General features: G+C 43.2%; 1 protein-coding gene across 1 annotated transcript; it reads right to left on the bottom strand.

Moving 5' to 3' along the window:
- Positions 1–1,238: 1,238 nt before the first annotated feature.
- Positions 1,239–21,994, bottom strand: LOC126108599 (ankyrin homolog). Its single transcript, XM_049913900.1, has 3 exons — positions 21,887–21,994; positions 4,526–5,102; positions 1,239–2,111 (listed from the first exon to the last, which is right to left on the bottom strand). The coding sequence occupies exons 2-3, from the start codon at positions 5,089–5,091 to the stop codon at positions 1,631–1,633; spliced, it is 1,047 nt and encodes a 348-aa protein (XP_049769857.1). The 5' UTR covers positions 5,092–5,102; positions 21,887–21,994; the 3' UTR covers positions 1,239–1,630.
- Between the last annotated feature and the right edge of the window lie 358 nt (positions 21,995–22,352).

Here is a 22,352-nt window from a genome sequence, read left to right as displayed (position 1 = left end):
GTGGACCCGCTGGGGGGATGGGGGACCACTGTTGGTCACTTTACTGAGAAGTTCAGCAAGAAACTCCTCGTAGAAAAAGCTACTGAAGAAGCTTCAAGGAAAAAGAGAAAGAAAATACAAACCTATTCCAGCTGACAAGTGAAAACTCTATTAACACATATCATTGTTTTAAGTAAAAACAACTCTAAATACAAACCATGCTTATGTTGTAACAAAGCATTTCATTAATTTCCCCATTTACCATATAGCATAGGATTTTTATACTGTGTAACAAAAAGCATAATGCTCGAAATCCATGGACGATAGAAAAAACTAGGGCTAGATTTGGATTCAGCTCATAAAAATCTATAAAGATCAGCTACCAAAGTAAGAAACGTTTTTTTCAAAAAACATTTTTCATTGGCCCGTGTTATTGTTCATTCAGTACATAACAAACAAACCAGCCAAGTATGGTTTGAAATTCTTTGCTATTTGCAAGGCCATATCATTCTCACATCATCAGTTGGTGGAACACAATCAGATGCCCTTACAAGGTGTCAAATAAAGTATATAACATTATGCTTTGACTGGTAGAAAATTTGGATGGATCCAAATGGAATATTACTTTTGGTAACTCGTGTACTAGTTTTCCAATAGGAGTTTCACTTTTGCAGTAACACATCACTTACATTGGCACTTTGAAAATAAAAATGCTCAAACATTGTTGCAGTCCAATGTAGGAAACCCAAGAAAACCAAGAAGGATATGTTTGAAACAGTCGTCTCAACAACTTACAGGAAGCTCATTCCACATTTTTACCCTTACAAATGATCCCAAAATGTTTTTGGCACCTTATAAATAGGAGTAACCTTGACAACTGGAAGAGCCTGCAAACACAAGGAAGAGTCGCTGCTTTATGTATGCAGGAAAAGGGAATGTTGTTACCAGAATTTGTTGTAGTCAGTCTAAGATGTTTATGTGCAAAAATCATTCTTCCATTGTCTGTGGAAACTGTACATGTGGCACTTTGAATGAAGTGGTGGAACAGGAAGAGTAAATTTTTGTGTATAAGCAACAACACGACTAATAAATGACCTGAGTATGATACAATTAGTGGTATAGAAGCAATATACACTGTAAAATACATGTCGACCGAATGTGATGTCAGATTATTGTGTGCGTTAGAAATTTGTGGTTAAATAAAAGAGTGGGATACTTCTGAGATTTTGTAAATACCTATGAAGAAGAAATAAAATTCAAACATTGAAATATATGTTTATTTATGTAAAAAGCAAAGTAAAGTTTTTTCTGAATACCAAACATATTGAGGCACTATTTTTCGTGACTCTAAAGAACATGAAGGCTGGTTGGCGACTACAGATGTTACAAAACTGATATGACTGCTCGAGCGTTAAAATGGTTGCTCAACTAACGTTTTTCAGATCTTTTCCTAATGAGGAAGAATACTTAGATTATTTACGTTACTATCCATGTTGTACCTATTGCTGAGTTGTTACTGGAGTAGAAAATGCACTACACAGTGATGGGTGCAAACAATGGATGCAGGATTAATACTTTATTTAAAGATAATGTTAAGTCATGACGTGATGCTTTGATTGTTTTCCTCCTGATTTTTGTTGCCTTGTAAACTTCACGTTAGAATCCCTATGAGCTGCTGGTGATTGTCATTTCTAGCAAGGTCCAGTGGTGTGTTTCCCCTGTCATTCCTTGCGCCTCTGTCAGATCCCGCCTCCAGCAGCGCAGCTACCACTTTTGTGTGACCATAGCATGCCGCAAAGTGCAGTGGCGTCCACCCACAGTCACCCTTGGCGTTGGGGTCTGCAGAACAAGCCACCAGCAGCCGCACCACAGCCGTGTGGCCTTTCCATGCAGCTAAGTGCAGAGGTGTGCTCTGCTTCCTGTTCCTGTCTTCCAGGCCTGCTCCACACTCCACCAGATACTTCACTGCATCCACGTGTCCCTCCCTCGCTGCACAATGCAGGGCGGTCCCCATGTACTTGTCCCTCACTCCTAAGTCAGCACCTGCGGCGAGCAGAGTCCGTATCTCTTCCACTGCCCCCTCCTCAGCTGCCTGGATCAGCCTCCTGCCTTTCTCCTCGACCGAAAGACTCCTGTACAGAACATTGAAGTTCTTACACTACACTGTAAACACACAAATCAAATGAAGGTAATTGTCATAGCAATGAAACTGTATGAAAACGCATCTGTCCAGTGAAAAATTAAAAAAGTAGCAGCATCCCATCTGCGATGTGGAATAGTCTGAAAGTCAATGTAAAAGATATGTATGTATATCAGCAAGCTCTCATGAAATTTTTCATTCATGTACCATTACAACTTAATAAAATTCAACTCATGAGTGCGTCATCGCATGTTGCAATAATTCATTGTAGACACGAAGTTCCTTTGAAATCAGGATGTTACTGTTAACCACTTGTTGACCTCTGTAGAAACATGTACTTAATATGGCTAACACTGGATCTCTGAACAGCAATATCTTCTGACACTTTAAAGGGAAAACACAAAACTAATCAAATCTCTAGGAATTTGATGGCAATGTCCTCAAATGGCAGCATAAAATTTCAGTCCAGTTAGTAAAATTCTGTGCATGCCTTCACCAATTAGAGAAAATTACAGCTTTGCAGAAAACAGTTTGTTGACATATTACAGATATAACAATGATATTAAGTCCATTACACACACACACACACACAAGCATGTGCACATGCACTCACACTATTTGAAATAGATTATTGTGGCGGCCACGTCTAAATATTACATCAGAAAGACCTATAGCCTCACAGTAAATTAACAATTCAAGCACTTGTGTACATATTATATGTATTCCTATAACCCAACCTTAGCTTTCTGAAAACACTGTACAATACATGCAGCTCATGTAAGAACTAAGAAATAGCACCAAAGTGTAGCACACTTTCTGAGACACCGACAAACAGAGAGGAGAGGGAAATGTGTGGCCCACACAAAGTTGCTGTGTTACTGTTGTGTGGGCTGGTCTGATGTCTTGTGGGTACACAAGGAATAAACTGCTACACCCTACTGCCCCTGTGCTTGCAGCACCTTGTGTACTGGATGGCTTGCACAGACAACCAGACTGGGAACCATACCATTTGCCTTAGTGCCTGATATATTTCATTTGATGTGCATTAAGAGTTATATTGTTGGCAGTTAATAGAATAATTTGTTACCAAAACTGTTGGCATATTGCGTACATGTACTATGGAGGTGGAAGCGAATAATGCAACACACAGACCTGTGGTATTGTCCTCTACTGTGGCAGACACATGCCGTGGTAGTGAGAGAGGAGCACCAGTGTGAGAACTCCTCCATCATCACCATCAGGGAGGACTATGGTGGAGGACACAATCGAAAGTTTGAGTTTTATTGAAATCTGATGTGGCAACCGAGAACTTTTCAGGCAAAGACTGTCATGAAAAACTTCATAGCCAACGCCAGCCGTTGATTACACTGACTGGTGTGTAACACTATTAAATAGACTTTTTTTTTATTAGGACATGCCGAGTTTTAATATCCACCAATGCAATCACCACTTTTGTTGGCACTTTATGGGGTGTTTGTGAAAGCTGGAACTGCTAGACTGTAGAATGCTGAAGTGTGCAGATGTCCGCTTGTCATCTCTAAGGTGTCGTCTTCGTCAATGAATGCATAGTGAGAGACGTTTATTTGGGAGTGAGGTAACAGTGGTATACTTCCCTGCACCAAAGAGCTTCGACAGGTTACAGCATGGTAACACAAGAAATGCAAACTGTAAATATGTTGCTGCCCTCGTTGTTTCAACATACTAACATGTTCTTGGTGCTGGTATAGATTGACATACTTACTTTTTATCTTCAACTCCTCTTTATCCAGCAGTATGCCATTTATAGCGATCTTATTGCCTCTAGCACCAGCAGCTACAGTGACACAAAACACCTGAAGTATTCTTACTGTAAAGAGGTTATGGTGACCTGTAGGTCATGCAAAACAAATTCCAAAAACGCTCCTGCCTAACTACAAACTACACACACAGTCATGTCTGCTACTGTAGTGAGCAGCACATCTTTGTGACCACAGCAAGAATGTCACCTGCTGGGTGCATTGTTAACATAATCTTTGTTTGGAAACCAGATGCCAACATCTAACAATGTGTTGTACATACACAATGTAACAAATTAATTACTGCAAATAAATGGAACATGTTAAAGATGAAAACAATTTTTGAAGCTATCAAAAACTTGGCTCATCCCTGATTTTTGGTAGCTAACTTATCTACTAATAAACATAGTTCCATCCAGAGATCCAGTGAACCAGTCATGAGAATACAATGAAAGCTTTGTGAGCTATCAGCCAGTGGCTTTTGTAGCTGTCAAGAGAGATGTATTTCTCAGTGTGGATACATGCAAGGAAATTCAATGGCAAACATTGTAAACTTGAAAACACACACACACACAGAGAGAGAGGGAGGGAGCACTGGGCAACACAGATAAGCACATTGTCTCATATTTACCTGATTTCTTCTGGTGGTTCAGCAAGCAGGCGACTCACTTCAATCAAATCTTCAGTGTGGCTACGCATCATGTCTGCCCAGCCCTGTGTAGCCATTACCCGGAAGTTGTGGTCTTTTATGAAGGCGACTGAAGCCGGAGTCAGGCTCGGGCAGCAGTGCCTCACTGCCAGGGCAGCTGTGGCTGCCGCGTTCTCCACAGTCAGCTGAGTGGCCAGCTGCTGCTCACAAGCAGCCTTCAGGGCCGACAAGCCGTACTTATCAGCAGCTGCCAGCGTTTGTGGGGTCAAGCTGGACAGCCGGGGGGCCTGGAGGGTGTACGTGTATGACAGCAGCTGGCGCAAAACTGGGCCCTCCGTATCCGTGATGCTGACTTCACCTGTGCTGGCCTCCAGTGTGTCGTGCTGGAACATGGCCGCGAAGACGGGGCTCCTGGCGGCCATGACTGCCCTGCGTGCCACCAGACGCGTCTGGCCTGCCACCAGAATCACTATGGCGCCGTCACTCTCATCGAGGAGAGCACCCAGATCCACAGCTGCGGTCTCCTGAACTTTCTTGGTGGCCAACATGGTGGTTGGTTCTGAAACATGTCGCCACTGAGCAGCTCTTTATCCTTACAACAGCACCCTCAGCATTTGTATAGGGTACAGAGACCTGTGTCAAGAAACAGTTCGTAAAAGGTACCCGTAACAGATGAATTACAACACCAAGTTATCATTGGTATGTCAAACTACACAGGTGAACAGCTGCAAATCTTCACCTCAATTCAGAAGATTTTCCACAATTTGTTCTCAGATAGACTGGAGATGTAGCTTCATAAATTTGTAGCTACCGCACAGTCACCAAAATCGATGTCTAGCAAACTACTAAGAACGTCATAAATAGCTACAGTAAACGATGTATCTTACTAATCGCTCATCGTATTAAGGAATCTGTTTACACTGCTCTTAACAGCTATTTCCGTACGTTGTCTTGCATGGCTTGGATCACACAGTCGGTTAACCAGTCCGATTGTGACTCATCAACACACTCGACACATTCCAAGAGGACGACAACCAACCACAAATAGGAAAAAATGTTGAGCCAGAAATATAGAACGCATCATCCGCCCAACTAACATATGTGTTATCGTTCTGGAATTGATCTCCCCTTATCACAGCACTGGAGATAACACTGATAAAAGGATAGTTTTTACTGACATTACTCCTCCATTATGTAATTATTTTGTTTCAAACATCCAAAGCTTTTCTCAATGCAATTAGTGTCAGCATAAACTTCGTGCTGAACCACCCAGTGAGTGATGTACCAACATGTAACCTGTATGCCCCGCTACTAATTGATCTGGACAGTCACTGGCGATTGCTGAGAACTGATTCATGCTCCCCCACTCCAAACTAACGACCAAATACACGGAATTATTAAACAAAAATTTGGAACCTACTTGTAGAGGAAGTATTATTTATCATTTCTTTAAAACCTTTACGGCGAAATAATTGCTATGTATCAGAATCATGTAATAGAAAATGAATATAAGGTCAAGGATAACAAAGCTAATATTCGGTTGCAACTCACCGCAGCTATATATGAGAAATGCTAAACATAATATCATGGTCTCTCTGAATTTTCTCTCGAAACAAAAGTTTGGGAAGTGAGGATCTTCTTGGATTTCATTTCAGTTCTTACCTATGAGGTGACAGAAGGCGTGTTTAATTGGGATTTGTGTACTATCTCACTTTCCGAATAATCATCACAACTTTTCTGGTAAACTTGTTTGCATTCATTATAGGATCCTCTTAGTGAGAACGTATTGATTTCGTTATTTGAGTTTTCTTAAACACTACCCTTTTCTCGCGAACATAGAGGTAATGAGAACACACATACGCAAGTGTAGAGTTATCCCCTTTCCTATATCTTGTCGTTACCCTAAAGACGCAGAACCCCTCTCTACGATATATTCCGATTACTCCCTCGGTACAAAGCATTCTCACGCTCGCGCGTGTGTGCGTGCGTGTGCGTGTGTGTGTGTGTGTGTGTGTGTGTGTGTGTGTGATGCTCCTGCCATATAGAGGATGTCCATAGTTAAATCTCCACTTTAAAAACGCCACTGCTCAGAATGGCGTCAGATTTGAACATCATACACTCCTGGAAATAGAAAAAAGAACACATTGACACCGGTGTGTCAGACACGCCATACTTGCTCCGGACACTGCGAGAGGGCTGTACAAGCAATGATCACACGCACGGCACAGCGGACACACCAGGAACCGCGGTGTTGGCCGTCGAATGGCGCTAGCTGCGCAGCATTTGTGCACCGCCGCCGTCAGTGTCAGCCAGTTTGCCGTGGCATACGGAGCTCCATCGCAGTCTTTAACACTGGTAGCATGCCGCGACAGCGTGGACGTGAACCGTATGTGCAGTTGACGGACTTTGAGCGAGGGCGTATAGTGGGCATGCGGGAGGCCGGGTGGACGTACCGCCGAATTGCTCAACACGTGGGGCGTGAGGTCTCCACAGTACATCGACGTTGTCGCCAGTGGTCGGCGGAAGGTGCACGTGCCCGTCGACCTGGGACCGGACCGCAGCGACGCGCGGATGCACGCCAAGACCGTAGGATCCTACGCAGTGCCGTAGGGGACCGCACCGCCACTTCCCAGCAAATTAGGGACACTGTTGCTCCTGGGGTATCGGCGAGGACCATTCGCAACCGTCTCCATGAAGCTGGGCTACGGTCCCGCACACCGTTAGGCCGTCTTCCGCTCACGCCCCAACATCGTGCAGCCCGCCTCCAGTGGTGTCGCGACAGGCGTGAATGGAGGGACGAATGGAGACGTGTCGTCTTCAGCGATGAGAGTCGCTTCTGCCTTGGTGCCAATGATGGTCGTATGCGTGTTTGGCGCCGTGCAGGTGAGCGCCACAATTAGGACTGCATACGACCGAGGCACACAGGGCCAACACCCGGCATCATGGTGTGGGGAGCGATCTCCTACACTGGCCGTACACCACTGGTGATCGTCGAGGGGACACTGAATAGTGCACGGTACATCCAAACCGTCATCGAACCCATCGTTCTACCATTCCTAGACCGGCAAGGGAACTTGCTGTTCCAACAGGACAATGCACGTCCGCATGTATCCCGTGCCACCCAACGTGCTCTAGAAGGTGTAAGTCAACTACCCTGGCCAGCAAGATCTCCGGATCTGTCCCCCATTGAGCATGTTTGCGACTGGATGAAGCGTCGTCTCACGCAGTCTGCACGTCCAGCACGAACGCTGGTCCAACTGAGGCGCCAGGTGGAAATGGCATGGCAAGCCGTTCCACAGGACTACATCCAGCATCTCTACGATCGTCTCCATGGGAGAATAGCAGCCTGCATTGCTGCGAAAGGTGGATATACACTGTACTAGTGCCGACATTGTGCATGCTCTGTTGCCTGTGTCTATGTGCCTGTGGTTCTGTCAGTGTGATCATGTGATGTATCTAACCCCAGGAATGTGTCAATAAAGTTTCCCCTTCCTGGGACAATGAATTCACGGTGTTCTTAATTTCCAGGAGTGTATATGTGTTTATAACAGGATTAACTCAGTTCCTCAAACATTATTTCCATATGTTGCATACATACACCCATCTCGGATCTAAGCTCTGATAGCTGCAGTTGATCAGAATTTCGAAGACTATTTCCATCTTGTACCATTAGAGTCTATATTTATCATAAATTCTGACAGCCCTAGTTGGATTATATTTGGAGTTATTAACTTACAAGAAAATATAAGCAGATGTCATCGTTATGTGGTCATGGAGTAGTATTTTGTAATAATCTGTGGACAGATAGCTGTACTTAAGATACGGCTAAACTCTGCACTCAAGTGCCGTTTGTAGATACTCTGGCTGGGTTTGGAAATCTGGAGAGGTAAGCAATAAGAACATACACTGATCAGCCAAGGCATTATGACCATCGACCTACTATCGATATAAACCTGTCCAGGCTATACCAGCGTCACCTGGCGAGAAATGATTGATCGTCAGATACACACATGGTGCATGTAGTATGAGTGAACATGCTGTCCATATATAGAATGATGAAGGTGCACGATCTATCTGAGTTTGACCAAGGGCTGATTGCGATGGCTTGGTGGCTCAACGCGAGTATTTCGGAAACTGCACGACTTGTATTCTACGAGTGCTGTGATGAGTGTCTTCAGCACATGGCGAAACCAAGGTGAAACCAAGTCCAGACGTCGTTGGTTGGTTGGCCATCCCTCATTCGATGTGTTGTACGTCGTAGGCTTTGCAGACTGGTAAAATAGATCAGTCAACGAACTGTGGCAGAACTAACATCAGACTTTACCCCAGGGCAGAGTACACAAGCGTGTTAGAAGACACAGTGCACTGAACACTCCTAACGATTGTCCTCCGCAGCCGATGAGCGATGCATGTGCCAATGTTAACACCAAGAACATCGGCAGCTACAACTGAAATGGGCATGTAGCCACTGGCACTGGGCATGGCACAGTGGCAGAGCACAGCATAGTCTGATGAATTCCTACACCTTCTTCATCATGCTGACGGGAGTGCGTGAATCCGTCATCTTCCAGGGGAACCACTCCTCGATACCTGTACTGCGGGACGGAGACAAGCTGGAGGCGGCGCCATTATGCTCTGCGGAAAATTCACATGGGCATCCGCGGATCCAGTGGAGCTCGTGCAAGGCACCCTGACTGCCAAAGAGTATCGTACACTGGTTGCAGGCCACATACACTCCATCACGACGATCATGTTTGCGTCGGCTGAGGCATTTTTCAACAAGATAATGTGACACATAACAAGGCCAAGAGTGCAATGGAGTGATTGAAGGAACACAGTGGCGAGTGCTAATTGACGTGACAGCCCCCAGCTCGCCAGATCTGATGCTCATCAAACACATCTGGGATGTGGCTCTACATAACGTCAGAGCTCTTTGCCCCCGTCCCCGGAATTTACGGGAATTGGGTGACTTGTGTACAGATGTGGTGCCAACTTCCTCCAGCGACCTACCAAGACCTCATTACTTCCATGCCATGACAAATCACGGCTGTTATCAGTGGTAATGGTGGACATACCAGCTGTTAGGTAGGTGGTCATAATGTTCTAGCTGATAAGTATATACATTTTTATACATTTCCATAGACTCTGGAAAAATATGTAAAAGACTAAAATTTTGGAAAATATAGAAAAATCCAGACCCTAAATGGTAATACAGGATATCTGTACTCATACAGAGGGAGAATCGAACCCGGCCCCATTGGTGGGGCATTCAGCCAAATCTGATCACTCAGCTAATTGGAGTGGATAGATATTTAGCATGAAAATCACTTACACAAAGTACCAAACAACGATACCGACTGTTGTATTCCAGACTGTATGTTGGTGATATTCTATGTTGCTATGCTGGATGGCTGCCTAGTCTTCATAACAAAATTACATTTCAAATGCAGTACGGAATGCATCTGCTGTAGTTTCAATGGAACTTTTGTTCGATAGTAGGACCGAGTGGGTGAGTGGCTACTTGGTACACGGAAATCTATTCGTCGGCGAAGTTACTTGGGTTTGACAATTGCTATGGAACGAAGTTGATGATAATGATACTAGGGAATATGTTATCGTCTGAAGTTACGCACTCGCAAGTATGGCAGGCAATAGCACCACCGTCCCATAGGGTTTTGCTAGTGGTAAGAACATTGAAAACTCGGTGAGACTCATTGTCTCAATGAGGATAAATCTCAAAATGCAAAGAACATCTACTCGTCTCTTCTAACCAAGGAGTTACCTGACCGTCTTGCTGGCAAAAATGCAGATACCTAAAGGATTCAATCTGTCAGTGAGACTTAAGCCATTACTTGTTAAATTATACACTGAAGCGCCAAAGTAACTGGTACAGGCATGTGTATTCTAATACAGAGATACGTAAACAGACAGAATACGGCGCAGCAGTCGGCAACGCCTGTATGAGACAACAAGTGTCTGGCGCTTTTGTTATACAGGTTACTCCTGCTACAACAGCAGGTTATCAAGATTTAAGCGAGTTTGAACGTGGCGCGCGAGTGATCGGACATAGCGTCTCCGAGGTAGCGATGAAGTGGAGATTTGCCAGCACGACCATTTCACGAGGGTACCGTGAATAACAGGAATCCGGCAAAACATCAGATCTCCAACATCGCTGCGGCCGGAGAAGGACCTGCAAGAATGGGACCAACGACGACTGAAGAGAATCGTCCAACGTGACGGAAATGCAGCCCTGCCGCAGATTGCTGCACATTTCAATGCTGGTCCATGAACAAGTGACAGAGTACGAACCATTCAGCGAAACATTATCGATACGGGCTTTCGCAATCGAGGGCCCACTATTGTACCCTTGATGACTGCACGTCACAATGTTTTACGCCTCGCCTGTGACCGTCGACACCGACATTTCACTGTCGATGGCTGGGAATATGTTGTCTGGGCGGACGGGTCTCGTCTGAAATTGTATCGAGCGAATTGACGTGTACGGGTGTGGAGATAATGTCATGATTCCATGGACCCTGCATGTCAGCAGGGGAGTGTTCAAGCTGGCGGAGGATGTTTAATGGTGTTTGGAGTGTGCAGTTGGAGTGATATGGGAACCCTGATACGTCTAGATACGACTCTGACATGTGACATATACGCAAGCATCCTGGCTGATCACCTACATCCATTCAAGACCATTGTGCATTCCTACAGACTTGGGCAATTCCAGCAGGACAATGCGACACCACCCACGCCCAGAATTGCTACAGAATGGCTCCAGGAACACTCGTCTGAGGCTAAACACTTCCGCCGGCCATCAAACTCATCATAGCTGAACGCTACTGAACGTATCGGGGATGCTTTGGAACGTGCCCTTCGGAAGAGATCTTCAGCGTCTCCTACTCTTATGGATTTATGGAGAGCACTGCAGAATTCATTGTGTCAATTCCCTCCAGCACTACTTCAGACATTAGTCGAGTCCATGCCACGTCGTGTCGCGGCACTTCCGCGTGCTCGCGGGGTCATTACACGATATTAGGCGGGTGTACCAGTTTCTTTGACTCTTCAGTGTCAATATGCAGTTCTGCCAGTTGTCTACTGTGAAGAAATAAAACTCTGTAAGTTGATCACGTCATCATGAGTTCCAAAATTAGAATAAATGTTGGCACTACTGTGATTAGTCGGTACGTAATCTTCTCGATTTGTGTTAGGTGCTCTAACATTACAACATAAAACATTTGAAGTGGCCATGTGTTACAGTTTCACCACGACATCCTAATCTCAATATGCAGTCTTAAAATACCCACAACACACATCATGATGGGTCTAATCTATAATTAATTATTATTTGCCTTACACATTTCTGGAAATGATTTCGATTTTTCGTGGTGTGTTACCTGAAAGAGACATCACGATATGAGAGTTGTTCATCAGCGTGCGAACATTATCAGGTTGTGTTAATAGATGTGAGGTATAGCTTTTCGCGAGAAATTTTTTGTGACTATCACGGAAGTCTATTTTACTGCAGAGATGGGAAACCTGATCAGGGTTCACATATGCATGTGTGTGAAGAACAATCACACTGAACCGAGAAGCAGACAAATGTTCGCTAATCCTGCACACGTCTTCGTGTTCTTTTTCATGCTGGTCCGAGCCCTGAGTCGCTGTATCCTTACTGATCCTGATCGTTCCGACTCTTCTAACCTTCCAGAACACATCTACTCCACAGGGCACTTTGCGCTGCATAGTAGATGGTACGTCATGACACTCAGAAATAGAGCGTCTATGTTGTATGTCACTGTATGAGCCCTAGATTTTCTCTTGTCTTTATGGGACTTACACATAATTTACATCATCGACCCCTAAATTGTCTCGAATGAAACGTCACCTTCCCTCCGGGGATTCTAAGGCATCTTTATAATACTCGCAAATTAATCTATTCTCCTGGTAAAAGATCTCTGATGCAGCGTTGGGCGGTTTCAAATCAAATGGTTGAAATGGCTCTGAGCACTGTGGAACTTAACATCTGAGGTCATCAGTCCCCTAGAACTTAGAACTACTTAAACCTAGCTAACCTAAGGACATCACACACATCCATGCACGAGGCAGGATTCGAACCTGCGACCGTAGCAGTCACGCGGTACCGGACTGAAGCGCCTAGAACCGCTCGGCCAATTGTGTGGTTTCATCTAGAGTACACCGTCTATAAAGTTAGCCATTAGTGTGCATTTTCACATTTCTGCAAGCGACACACGATTTACTCCTACCAAAATGCATGTAACAGAGGGATGTCAGGAAGCTTACGAATCACAAACAAATTAAGTGTAAAGGGAGCTGGGGTCATGAGCGCCCAGAAAATGGATTTTTTTATTTAATAAAATTATGCGATTCTTCCTTATTGTAAAATATTCATGCTTTGCGTTTATTACCTCACTACTGTGGTGTTTAAATGTCCTTCTAAAGCATAATATGTAGCTCTTGAATGCCTGTCACGCTGCCATCAAACACAAAATCTTGCCTGCAGTGTCTTGTTACTTCACTTTGGCGCCGCTATTTCCATAGCAAGTCATTTGTATAATATCCTTAAAGAAATTATGGACAGTATTATGACCAGGGATTTATTACAATCGATGTTTCTGTTAATACAATTAGATTACTTTACTTACGTTTTTCGTGAGTTCGTGTTGTAAAGTTGTTGTGACTGCGTATTTCAACGATTTGACATCATAAAGCACCAAAACCGAATAAGTTTAATTACAGTCGTAAGTTTTACTGTAATCAGTACAAACAATTTGATGGACACTGTAAAAATGAAAAACCTGTTACGCTGCGGCAAGTGGGTTTAGGCCTTAAAGTCCGGCAGGCTGTACTTCAAAACCAAGTTGAAACATCTTATAGAGAATTTATTAACAAAATGTTGGTGCTTTAAACAGTGAAAGCAACGGCTACATTTATTAGTAAGTGCATCCTTTCACAATTGCATTTGTCTGTTGCTAATGTAAATACTGTACTAGTGAAAAATATCTCACATTTAATGAAGACGTAAGTAAGAACGAATTCTATCCAGCAGACCTGTAGTGGGATGTCAAGTCTGTAAAGAAACGAAATGTACATGGTGATTACAATTAAAGTTAAACTTTCGAAACGCTGCAGAAATAGCACCACTGGTCACAATGACGTCAAATTGCAACGGAATATTATCGGAGAAGGGGGAAAATGCGTGGCAGAAGAAAAATAAATAGTTGCAAGACGTAGCAATAGACGCGCGCTGTAAACATAATTTAATGGTGCTCGACTACAAATGACAAATGAGTCATACGACAATGCCTAAGGTGTACGTTTGACGTTAAATAAACTGTACTATTCATTGTTCATGGGTGTAGAGGTGTTATACTGTTTCTTAAGTAAGTCCATCCACAGCGGCAAGGTCATATCACATCGTATGGGAAAAATCAGTTTTTAATTGTCCTGAAGCCAACAACCGCATAAAAAGCATCACTCACATCGGTTTTCTATTTTCCCGAGGCCAAAACCCGCATAAAAAGCATCAATCAAAATCAAATCGGATTATTAATTTCCGTCTGACTGGTGCCGAACATGTTCAATATGCTGTCCACCGTTTACGGCAAAAAGTTGAAATCGAGAAACAGCATGTTCCACAACTGATCGAAGTGTTTCCGGGGTCACTTTCAGAATGTGTTGCGCAATGCGCGCCTTCAGCGCAGCTAAGTTTGCAGTCGGAACAGGGAACAGAACATCTTCCACACAGCCCCACGGCCAGGAGTCTCACGGATTGAGATCAGGTGATCGGGACGGCCAGGATGTAGGCAAATGGCGGCTGACAATTCTAGCATTTCCGAAATGGCGCTTCAGCAGCTGCTTAACTGGATTTGTAATGCGCGGAGGGGCGCCATCTTGCATAAAAATGATCCCACCCACACACCCACGCTGTTGGAGTGCTGGAATGACGTGCTTGCGCCAAAGACACACATAGCGCTTACCAGGTACAGGCAACAGGACCGAAAGCACCTGTGTCTTCGAAAGAATTGTGGCCCTATGATAAATGATGCCATAAACCCGCACCACACACTGACCTTTTCATGATGAATGGTAGTGGTTAATTTGCGTGTGGAAGCAACTGGTGCACATGGATAATTTTGAATGGCTAGCAAAGAAGGATGTTTCGTAGGATTTTACCCGCCGTGCTCACGGGTGTGTCCAATGTTCGGGCAATTGTCCGTCCACTACACGTCTGCACACCGCCACTCGTCTCCCCCTGCACTGCTGTGGCCACTGCTTGCACTGACGTCGAATCAATTCGTTTCCTCCCTCTATCGGGTTCAACACCAAAAGAACCCGTCTTTCCGAAATTCAAAATCATTTTCTCCAGACCCACGGCAGTCATCGCACCAAAGTCTTTTTTCAAACCCTTACGTGTCCGGAACTTCTGCAGAGCGACGCGTGCACAATCGTCATTCTTGTAATACAGCTTTACAAGCACAGCGCGATCCTGCTTTGAGACAGTCATGGCAAACGTCGCACACGCGAGAGGAGGAAAAGCCGTGTAACCGGCATGTTTATACCAACTTCAGTGGCTCGTGCGCATAACATGTGTTTCCATTTACGTATTCTGACACATACAGCGCCATCTATTTTTTTTTTTTCATTCTGCCGTACGTTTTCCCCCTCTCCGTTAATATTCCGTTGCAATTTGACTTCATGCTGACCAATGGTGTTACTTGTACAGCGTTTTGAAAGTTTAACTTTATAATTAAAGTTTAACTTTAATTATAATCACCCTGTACAATGACATCTCCTGTAACAAGCATAAAATGTAGGGAAGTAGATATTCGCTTTGCACGTGACATGAGGTGTATTCGGAAGGGAAGAAAGCAGCCCAGATATTGTGTACTATGATGGATCTCCCACTGCGACCTGTCAGGTCCGAGAGGTATTACGAGTGTTTGTACAATGGCCTAACAAAGTGAAGTTTCTATGTGAGGACAGCGAAATAAACTGCAGGTATTAGTCAGTACGCTGATACTGTTGCTGCACTGGACGGTTCCTGGCAGAAGTGACGCCACACATTGCTGACAAGTTATCACAGCTACCTCTGTAGATATGAGAAACGTGCTGAACTACGAATGTCTGACAAAACATTGCCAAGATTAGGTCAGTAAGGCAGACTAACACAAATGTGACAAAAACTTTGAAGGTTTCAGTGATGGTATGAAATGTAGGGAGGTAGTCTCTATTTTTACTAGGTTAGTTCTTAGATGCTGTGTGCAATACATTCACTACTGTGGAATCTGTGACTTTGTTGTGACTGCTAAGCCATATGCTGAAACTGAAATTTAAAAAATGGAATGTGTAGCGTATGTGCTAAAGAGAAGAACACGATAGAAAAAAACTTTTCAATTGGCATAGCTGTTGGTGGACAAGGCTGACAACAAATCGAAGATAGAAAACCTTACACAATATTATGGTCTGTTCATCAGGAGAAACAGTGATAATGTCAGTGAGATGAGAAAAACAAAAGAAAATGGACAAAAACAGGCACATGCACACCTCATGCCAGAAACTGTTACTGTGGAACTAATGCCAATATACAGAGATCTTTCAGATTCTAAACTCCTGGAAAAATATTTACATTGCAAAACACAAAAACAGAATGAAAACTCCAATAGCTGCAATTTGGGAATGCTTGCCTAACACTGTCTTTTTTTTCTTTTTTGTAGGTCACCTCTTCATGATGGTCTGATTGTCATAATATGTTTTGATAATGAAGTAACAAGCAGATTACATAGCATGAATGGATTGGGTGTCAAATAGTGAGTGGGCTCCATGAACAGACAGGCAATTTGTAGCTGAAGCTGAAAAAACTCCTGAAACAATAACAAAGAAGGCCAGAATAAAGAAGATGACTGCAGGACAAATAGCTTTGCGACTCGCCTGGACCCGTCAACACCGACACTGGACTGTTGATGACTGGAAACATGTTGTTGCCTGCTTGTACGAGTCTCGTTTCAGATTGTATCGAGCGGGTGGGCGTGTACAGGTATGCACACAATGTCATGAATCCATAGACCCTGCATGTCAGCGGGGGACTGTTCAAGCTGGTGGAGGCTCTGTGATGATGTGAGGCATGTGGAGTTGGAGTGATATGGGACCCCTGATACGTCTAGATACGACTGTGACATGTGTCCATAAGCATCATGTCTGATCAACTGCATCCATTTACGTCCATTGTGCATTCCGACGGACTTGGACTATTTCAGCACGACAATGCGACAAGCCACACGTCCAGAAATGCTACAAAGTGAATCCGGGAACACTCTTCTGAGTTTAAACACTTCCGCTGCCCACCAAATTCCGCAGACATGAACATTATTGAGCATATCTGGGATGTCTTGCAACGTGCTGTTCTCCACACTCTCACATTCTTACGGATTTATGGACAGCCCTGCAGGATTCATGGTGTCACTTGCCTCCACCACTACTTCAGACATTAGTCGAGTCCATGCCACGTAGAATTGCGGCACATTGCGTGCTCGTGGGGGCCCTACAGGATATTACGTAGGTGTAACAGTTTCTTTAGCTCTTCAATTTATATTCTTTTCGTCTGTGGCATATGAAAGTGTTCGTAGAGGTTTTCAATAACTTAACGGTATGCGGAACGTGATGGAAGAGTAACGATATAACATCGCAGCTGATGTTAACTGGAAGTTATGCTTTTCCTTTACTGTAGGGTATGTTAACTTGGAAGTTACTTCGTTCCTAAATGTGTAAGATTATTCATCCACGTGAACTGGACTGTGGGTAGGAGAGAGATTAAAGTGTTGTCAAGAATTAGCGTGGAACTTACTGAAAAACGTTGTACTATTTTCTCTATATGCCTTTGTCAACCCCGAAAATGAGACGACTTACGGATTTACGAGCAAAAGAAAGTTGAAGCCGGCCCGCACTGAATCCATTAATGTGTGTATTCGGCAGTGTTCACTAAGTGTCTCAACAAAATAAACTTATTTAAAAAATCTCTGAGAACTAGCGTCAGGAGTTGGTCTGGAGTCATACGGGGCGCGCAGCCATTCCAGCAGGCGAGGTAAAGCAGCATCTCATGTACCTGACGTCCAGTGAGTAAACGTTGTCCCGAAACAATAAGACACTGAGGATGTCTCGAAAACGGTCGGTATAGGTAAAATTAATTGCAGTAAAATGATGAAAAGCGTAATATTGATGGTTAAAGATATTCATTAATTGAAGACGTCTGTTTCGGGAAAAAGTGGTCTAAATTAACTAGCTCGTAAATTGTCTTTAATACACTTAACGTTTCTATAATTTTTTAATTTGAATGGTACTTTGCTTTACCAGAGGATTAACGAGTGAATATTTATTCGCATTTGCAATACGTTTCAGGCGCAATTTGTAAAGTATTGACGACTCACACCTGAAACAGAGAGAGAGAGAGAGAGAGAGAGAGAGAGAGAGAGAGAGAGAGACAACACTTCTAGACGTACACAACATCGAACGTAACAGAATATACTTCTATCAGTCTAATGAAGAAGTCACAAAGGTGAAGGCGAGTACAAAATTTTGGACATGGCGGGACGCGAATCATTCCCACAGTTACCTTCTGCTCTGTAACTCAGCACTTATAACCCCTACATCACAATGAACTAATGCAAGCGCAGCCTCCGTACCGTAACTTAAATGTAATGAAGGCTTTACCTGCCCACACGTCATTACATGTCGTTTATTCATAACAAATTGTACCAAAAATGACGTTTTTTGTTTGCAAAGGTTCGATGTGCTGTTGCCTTGAAACGGCATACTTTCATAATACGCAGGCGAGACTAACTTCCCACCCCCATGTGTTGAGATTTCGCCCCTCCCCTGCCCCCCCGCGGCCAACAGAGCTGACTGCCCATGACTTTTAATGGAAGTACACACGAACACGAATTCACAAAATTATCTAGTCAAACTATTCCAAAATATAAGCAACCGTTTGTCAAAGATGAGGAAAACATTATTCTACCTGACAAGTTCATGTAGCGTACACAGTTACTACCTATGCCACAGTATTTTCCTACGAGGGACGGTCCGAAAAGTTTCTAGCCCGAGAAGGTTACCGTAATGTCTCGCACAAACAACGTCACCTACTTTTATGGTGGCCTTTTGTGGATGTGCAAGTCAAATTTCGCGGCTCCGGCTTCGTTAGTTTTGCCGCTAGGATACCTTGTATACCGTAGTGTAAGCTAAATGGCAGATAACGAGACACTCAAGGTACGTGCTGTGTTTGAATATCTTCATTTGAAGCGACTGACGCCCAAGAAAATTGAGCAGGACATGCGGAATACACTTACGAAGGAGAGTGCTCCGTCTTACGCGACAGTGAAAAACTGGGTGTCCGACTTCAGACGTGGATGAACGAATGTGGGAGACGCGCCAAGGAGCGGAAGGCGTGTCAGCGCTGCCACAGTGACTGCACTTCACGATGCGATGTTGCAGGATTGTCGAGCAGCATCGCAGCACACTGAAGCCACATTTGGAACCTCCCACGGGCGTGCGCTTGACATTGTTGTGAACGTTTCGGGAATGCGGGAAGTTTCATCTCGGTGGGTCCCGAAAGACTTGAATGCACATCAGAAACAGGAGCGTGTGCAGTGTTGTGAAGAAATCGTCCGCCAATCTGAAGCGGATGAAGAGAGGTTTCTTGCATGGTATGTGACAATGGACGAAACGTGGGTACACCACTTTCATCCTGAGACAAAACAACACTCACAACAATGGAAACATCCTTCGTCCCCTACCCTCAAAAAAAATTTCTGGTACAAACACCAGCCGCTAAGGTGATGGTATTGGTCTTCTGGGATGCAGAAGGGGAAATGATGGAGGATTGCTTGCAAAAGGGCGTTAACTATCAATGAATCATACTATCGCACCCACCTGCGCCGTTTGAGAGAAGAGATAAAGAAATAAAAAGGCGCGGAAAATTGGCGAGCGGAGTGCTTTTGCATCAGGACAACGGACAAGCGCACAAAGCCCTCGCAACACTGGAAACTCTGCGTGACTGCCAGCTCGAACTGCTACGTCATCCACCATATTCTCCGGATTTGGCTCCATGACATTTTTTTTCTTTTCCCAAACATAATAAATGACCTCAAAGGACGACAATTTCACAATAATGATGCAGTGATTGGTATTGTGAACGCTTGGTTAGACTCTAAATCGAAGACCTTTTATTTTAATGGTTAGCAGAAGTTATCTGAGCATGGTACACGGGTATTATATTGAAAAATAAATTGGTATTATGAAATTTCTGTCATTGTTTATTTGTTAGGGTAAAAACTTTTTGACCCCCTCGCAATTATCGTGAAACATTATTTGCAAACAATACGAGTCATATGAAATGCACTCTAATAACCATATTTTCGTATTTCGTTCAAAAAAATCGCAATTCAAGTTAGTGAATCAAAGTCTTGCTGATGATGTATATTGTGTGAAAATGAAACCGAAAGATGTAGTACCACAAATTTATTGTTGACCTGGAGCATGTTGCAAAAATCAAAAATAAAATAAAAAAATGGAAACACCTAATACCAGCTACGCTGGGAGATAGAAACGTTTAATGGTCATTGTTGGTTATCTCGTGTATTATTCAGTGCATTGCCATTGTTCTGAAAGAACCAAAATAGTGCAGAGGTATTCGAGACGCACAGTTTCACATGGGGAACATCTGGTCTATTAAGTCAGGAAACTGTCGATACTGACCAACAAGAAATACCTAAACTACAGTGCATGCACGTCACGTGAGATTGTCAATATTCTCTCGGTCTCATTGAGCCAACTATTAGACGAAGAGAAAATTAATAGAAACTTTCACGTAGTAAAATTTATTTGTACTGCGACACGTTTTGGCTAGAGGCCATGGTTGTCTGATTATTCAAGAAAACTGTGCAAAACATTTAACGTTTTCTATCTTGAAAAATATTGGGAATACCAACTAAACAACTTGCACGATAACGCAAAATTTACAATGCAAACAGAACAAAAACAATCATTAAACTTTTGAGATCTGAAAATGAGAAATAACAGTCACCACCAGTTTCAAATATATAGAGAAGCTAACCTACTACGATTGACACTATCATAAACGAAAACTCCCGACACTCAAATTCGCTTAAATACGCAACTTTCATAACAATGATTAAAGTTCTGTTGAAGTTAGCTCTCAATGATAACTAGATGCAAAAGAAAAAACTCTGGAATACTTGACTTCAATCCCAAAATAGTTCTAAAGTTACATGAACAGCATGCAAAACCATAAAGCAGGTGGCAAGAGTAAAGAAATAACATTAAAATGAGAAGAAAGAAAATCACAAACTAATCCTACCTGTGTTACAACACCATATGTAGGGCAAATATCAGAAAAGGAAACAAAACAAAATCAGCATTTCTTACTAATAACTTCAAGGCTAAAATACGATAAGAAATAGTACCTCGATATTCTACTTGTATTTAAAAAGCCAAGAATATAAGCCAGAAAATACGTGTCCTTAAAATTCTACACAAAGTAGCTTAATGACAACCTATGAACATTTTGGAAAAAATGGAAATTTACACTCATACAGAAAAATATCCAGAGTACATCCCCAACTATGACAAAATTTAAACATGAAAAATATTTCTAAAATTTTATTTCTGCTGTAAAAGAAAAAGGGTAAATTATAGCGATAAACACAAAATAACAGAATGCTTGTAGGTGCAAACACCTCATAATACTATCTCTGAAAAATTAAACGTGATAACAGACTTTTCGAGAAATATAAATTCATTTTCAAACATACAGCATCGCTGGAGGATGAAGCAAATGAAAAGCAAACATATAAATGATATGATCAGATCATAAAAAGGCAACCGACATTTACGCTGCAAGAAGCCGTAAGGGCCACGTGATATCAGGTAAGACCTCAGCATAAGGTGGCATATGGAGACGTTGACTAAAACCGACGTATGGTACAATTTTACACGTATTAAACCATCTTCACAGGTAGAGTTCATAATGGAAAGACGCCGAAACGAGGTCGCCGTGCAACTTTATCATTGCGAGTAAATAAATAAACCGTACATCAAAAATGTTTGACCTAAAGTAAGTCATTCTTTCATTTCCATTGCGTCTCTTCTCTTCTGAAAAAAAACTGGGTGACAAGAGCTAAGAAACTGCAATGATAAGATTCCCATGAAATCAGCAGAGTAGTACTTTTGTTTCGGAGGAAGTTTCGTTACCATTCTTGTTCGCCAAACGTTTGCGACACGAAAACATTACTAGGCTCGTTTCCCTACCTGCTGTTTCCGCACACACTCTCGCCTGTCCTGCTGTAGGAAACGAACTGAACGCCGCTCGCTGCGCCACGCGTCGCGAGAGAATGTTCCAGAACTGCCGGAGCAGCTGGTCTGACGTCACACTGTCCCCCCCTCCTCCCCACTACCACCCACACACACACCACGGAGAGTGCTGCCGCAGAAGGTCGAAAGCCAGAGGCGTTGACCTTCGCTTAAGGTTGGTACTGCACTATCTCTGACAAAGAAAAATGATCCTTATTCGCCAAATAGCTTTGACAAAGATCTTTGACAACGCACTGAAAAGGGTTATTACACTCTCGTCATATTTTTCATCAAATTTCAAGGTAACGGACAACAACAACTTGTTATTACGCATTGCAGTTGCTAGTACCGCAATTGCACTGTGTGCGTATTTGGAAGAAAAGCGACGCAAAAAAAAGGATACATACTTGGTTGAAGTCATAGG

Source organism: Schistocerca cancellata, chromosome 11 (assembly GCF_023864275.1).
Source record: "Schistocerca cancellata isolate TAMUIC-IGC-003103 chromosome 11, iqSchCanc2.1, whole genome shotgun sequence".
Classification (NCBI taxonomy): domain Eukaryota; kingdom Metazoa; phylum Arthropoda; class Insecta; order Orthoptera; family Acrididae; genus Schistocerca; species Schistocerca cancellata.
The sequence above is the reverse complement of the archived record's forward strand: the minus strand, read 5'-3'. Positions and strand labels throughout refer to the sequence as shown.

Coding starts and splice junctions, on each gene's coding strand:
- LOC126108599 (XM_049913900.1), bottom strand. CDS start 5,091: ATGTTGGCCACCAAGAAAGTTCAGGAGACCGCAGCTGTGGATCTGGGT. Junction 2,112..4,525: donor GAACCACCAGAAGAAATCAG/GTAAATATGAGA, acceptor TGTTCTGTACAG/GAGTCTTTCGGTCGAGGAGA.